Source organism: Propithecus coquereli, unplaced genomic scaffold, assembly GCF_000956105.1.
Source record: "Propithecus coquereli isolate 6110/MARCELLA unplaced genomic scaffold, Pcoq_1.0 Scaffold243, whole genome shotgun sequence".
Lineage (NCBI taxonomy): Eukaryota > Metazoa > Chordata > Mammalia > Primates > Indriidae > Propithecus > Propithecus coquereli.
This window is the reverse complement of record NW_012147986.1, coordinates 3,640,973-3,645,250: the sequence shown is the minus strand read 5'-3', so window position 1 is coordinate 3,645,250 and position 4,278 is coordinate 3,640,973. Positions and strand designations below refer to the sequence as shown.

The window sequence follows — 4,278 nt, the reverse complement described above, 5'->3', positions numbered from 1 at the left end:
AGTTCAAGACAAGCCTTGGCAACACAGGGAGAATTTGTCTCTATTTAATTTTCTTTTTAAAGGATGAATTTTGTGGTATGTGAATTATATGTCAATTTTTTTAAAAAAAGTTTTAAAAAAATACAAGTATGCTGCCTTGATCCTCAAACTTGAGAGTATACAAAACCCATCTTGGGTGCTTATTAAGATATGAATTCTTAGCCCTCTCTGATATCACCACCAAAATTCTAGCCCAATAGATTCAGTGTGGAATTGTAATTTAGAATCTGAAGGGCTAGATTCAAATTCTGATACTGCTACTTCCTACTTCCATGACCTCATGAAAGTCATACAACCTCTCTGCTCCTTAGTTTCCTCAATTGTAAAATGTAATGAGGAACGTCTCCCTTCCAAAGAGGTACTGTGTATAAAGTGTAGTAGAGTACATGGCACATAGCTGGTGCTCAATAAATGCCAAGCTGAACCCTGGCAAGGTACCAATTCCATTCAACGAACATTGTCAAGTGGCTACAGTGTGAAAGGCACAGTGCAAGGGATGACAACTAGGACAAATTTTAAAAACAATCAATTGACGGATTTTGTAAAATATGAAAGAGACTTTAAAAACCAAGCATCGTTGTTTACAAACTATTTAAATTAGCATATTACTTTTCAAGAACCTAGAAAAGTGAATTTGGGAGTTTATCAGGAAAAATAAAAACAACATGGGTTTAGGCATTTGATAATTTAAAGGATTTCTGGAGGCTATTTTAAGTAACAAAATTGATACCTATACTGTACTTTTTCCTTTGTTATTTTCTTTTCCCAGGCAGAATATAAGCTTAGACTTAGGAACCATGCCTTCAAATTCTCTCACATCCCCAGAGTATCACTCTATCTGGGGGCAGATAGAAGATACTCAGCAAGAACATACTTAAGGAAAGAGTGTGATCTGTTACCTTCAGGTCACGGTGGATAATAGGAGTTTTGCATTGATGCAGGCGGGCAACGGCTTCACAAGTATCGCAAAATATCTGGAGCACTTCACTCTCTGTAAAACCTGTCTGTAGGCGCTGGTTCATCAGGTTTACCACTTGGCCTCCTGAGATGGGTGCAGAGCAAAGGAGAGATTATAAACATTCAGACTTGTCACCTAGCCCGAGAGAATGAATGGCTGTCCAAAGAGAGCAGCATGGACTAAGGTAACAGAGCTGATCATTGGCGAAGCCAGGCCTAAAATCCAGGTGTCTTGACTCCCAGCTTGGGATTTGTTTTCTTATAATCCAATGCCTCCTCTAACGTGTCAAAAACAGTTTCTTTATTTTACAAAGCACTCCAGACGTGAGCTGTCCCCATTATGTCTTCAAGATTATAGTAGAACTGACAATATGGCCCTGCTGTAGTTGCCTGGTTATACTGTCCCATTTGTGTACGAGATGAGGCCACAGCAGCAACTTGCATATCTCTGAGTGAGAATCAGATAGCACAATAGATCCAGGGAGCAGGAATAAGACAGTTTTACAGTCTGTACTTAAGAAACACTCGGTCTCTCTGGCTTCACTACTTATTGCTTGGCTTGCGGAAATGCTGTACCAACATTTACTCTCCAGAACAAAAAGATTGATGACCTCACTTAGAAAATTATCCAGATCCCTGGATGTTCCTATTACCTGGTCTCTAAACAACTTACTATCCAAAAAGGAATGGGCGAACAAAAACAAACTGTCAAGCTCAAATTTTGTAGTATTTTAGAAAATCAGGTTAATAGTTAATACAGTGAACGCTGAAATTACTGGTTAACATTACATTTTTGAGATTAGCAACATATTTAATTTATAGACAGCACCTTTAAGGACAGGGAAAACAGTTAGTGGAACTAAGGGTGATTACAAAACAGGGCACCAAACAGTAAGACAATGACCTAAGCCAAACCTCCAAACCATGATTTTTATAAAATACAGTCAACTCTGGATAAATTCATGCTATGGTTTGAATTTCCCACGATAAATGTTTTTTGAAATTTCAAGCTTTCAACTACTTAACTCTACTGTTAACAGCAGCATCATTTGAACGTAGCTTCACCTTACTAGGAATTACAGCTTGAGAACAAGGACAGGAGAGTCAATTCCATTAGATGAAAAGGATTCTTTTACCCCATAACACAAGTACGGTGGTGTGAATGGGAAAGGAGAACACATGGGTGAGGAAGGTGGGAGGCTGCATTGTGTCTTTAGTCCATCTGGAGTTGGGTCTTTATTATGTTCCTTCATCATTTGTTTTCAAGTGTCACAGAGAACATATTCATTCTCATTCTTACATGTCATTTATATACAAGCATCAAATCTTCCTAAACCTAACAAAAATTGAGTTTTATATTATCCATCACTTTCAATTGTTTGTGGCACTGCTCTTTGCCATTATAAGAATAACCAAGAGTTGATAGCGAACTCGGTGTCTTTTAACCTCTTAATTTTCTCATCTGTAAAACCAGAACAACATACTTTAGGGTGTAGTGCACATTAAGTGAAATGACCCCCATGCTCTTGACAATCAAAATGCTAGAGAAATGAGAGTTTAAGGGTATGGTTCATATACATACCTCTACAGAAGTCCATCAGAATGAGAACTTCCCATACGTCGCCGCTACTCACATTGTTGATACTAGAATCAATGTAACCCACGATGTTCTTGTGCCCTGACAGGTCCCTCTGTGAACAAGAGTTGAGAAATACATTATCAGTTACAGACACCAATTTCGACAGAACTAGGCAGTCATTTCCATTAGCACAGATAATTTAAATACACAGAGATGACACTCAGTGCTGAGAGGTAAGACTAAAGAGCAGGGTCAACAACAGGTTTCCAGTGGTCTCTGAGATTCAGCCAGATCTTCAATAGCAATCCCGTGACCTTACTAAACCAAAACACTCTCTAAAACCTCAATTCTAGAGTCCAATGCACACAGAATGCCTACTTTCTCACTGCATCAATGCTCCATATAAAGCAAAAGCAAAGACCCCCATCTTCAGAAACACTGCAGAAAGGTTAAGGGTACAGAGACAGTATGGACTATTTAAATATGTGAATTTTTAATTAAGAAGAATAAAATTGATGTTTTCCCTGGTTGTAGGGGCAAAAGTGAATCCAACTTGACTTTTCAATGGTTTATACTGTTTTTTCCCTCTAGGAAATATACAAAAAGAATAACTATTTACAAAGTTTTGAAGGGACTACAGTAGCATCCAGACCTAAGCATTTTGCTCATAATTAAGCCTTTCAACCCAACCGACTGGGATATAAGATGGGGCATGTTTCCAGCTCTTCAGTTGGAACTGCAGCAGCTCCAGTTGCTTCTGTTGAGGCATCTCTTAGGGCTGCTCGTGAAATTCGTTCATCCAGCAAATATTTACCGAGCACTTCCTATGTGTCAGGACCCATTTAGGCACTGGAAGCTGCCTCACATATTGGTATAGTTGTTTCAATATCCATAGAGGCGGATCTTTGTAACGATGGTGTTCAAAACCCAAGGTCACTAAGTTGGGTAAGAAAAAGTAAGCAAGCTGAGTAATATGATATTTTTGCACAAATACAAGGTAAGATTTTACTTTTTAAGAACTAGTTTTAATAAATTTTTTACTTTTGTTTAAAAAGGTCAGGGGGAGGGAGTGGAAAACATGTGGTTCTATGAGAGTCACCATACACACAAGGCAGTCTGGTCTATGAGAACGAAAACTACCACCATCCTAATAGAGATTCAGTGTTTAAAGTGACACATAAATTATATACCAAAACAAGAGGAAGCTTCACAGTAGTGAACACACCTGAACCCTGAGCACCAAAGTCAAAATGCATAAGAACTTTCCTCTGAGTGCTGGATTAGGAATGACTATTGCCTCAGAAATGGTAGACTCGAAAAAAAAAAAAAAGGGAGACAGAGGCCAAAAGGGGACCTTTGCAGGAACTGGCAAACGGAAATCAGTGGAGATTTATGTAACAACAGTTTCAGAGCAGGGATGGGACAGTGGTGAGAATGGAAATGGACTTGTAAAGAATGATAGTTAAGCAGGTAGAGCCAGAGACTGCAGATCGCTCTTCCAGAATATCTGTGCTTAAGAAAGGAGCAGCACTGAGGAAAGGAATGTTTAGGATGGGAGAAATTTGAGCCCTGGAGAGAAGGGGCCAGGAGAAGAAAGCTTTAAGATACAGGAAAGGGGCTGGGCACGGTGGCTCACGCCTGTAATCCTAGCACTCTGGGAGGCCGAGGTGGGTGGATCGCTCAAGGTCAGGAGTTCTGAACAA

At 39.4% G+C, this 4,278-nt stretch overlaps 1 protein-coding gene across 1 annotated transcript in view; it reads right to left on the bottom strand.

Moving 5' to 3' along the window:
• AAK1 (AP2 associated kinase 1) overlaps nt 1-2,682 on the bottom strand; it is a 75,638-nt gene extending 72,956 nt beyond the window's left edge. The window contains exons 1-2 of the mRNA XM_012646469.1: nt 2,579-2,682; nt 939-1,081 (exon numbers count right to left, since the gene is read on the bottom strand). Coding sequence (XP_012501923.1) covers nt 939-1,081; nt 2,579-2,594 — 159 coding nt within the window. The 5' untranslated portion in view covers nt 2,595-2,682. The remainder of the gene's footprint in view (nt 1-938; nt 1,082-2,578) is intronic.
• Nucleotides 2,683-4,278: the final 1,596 nt, after the last annotated feature.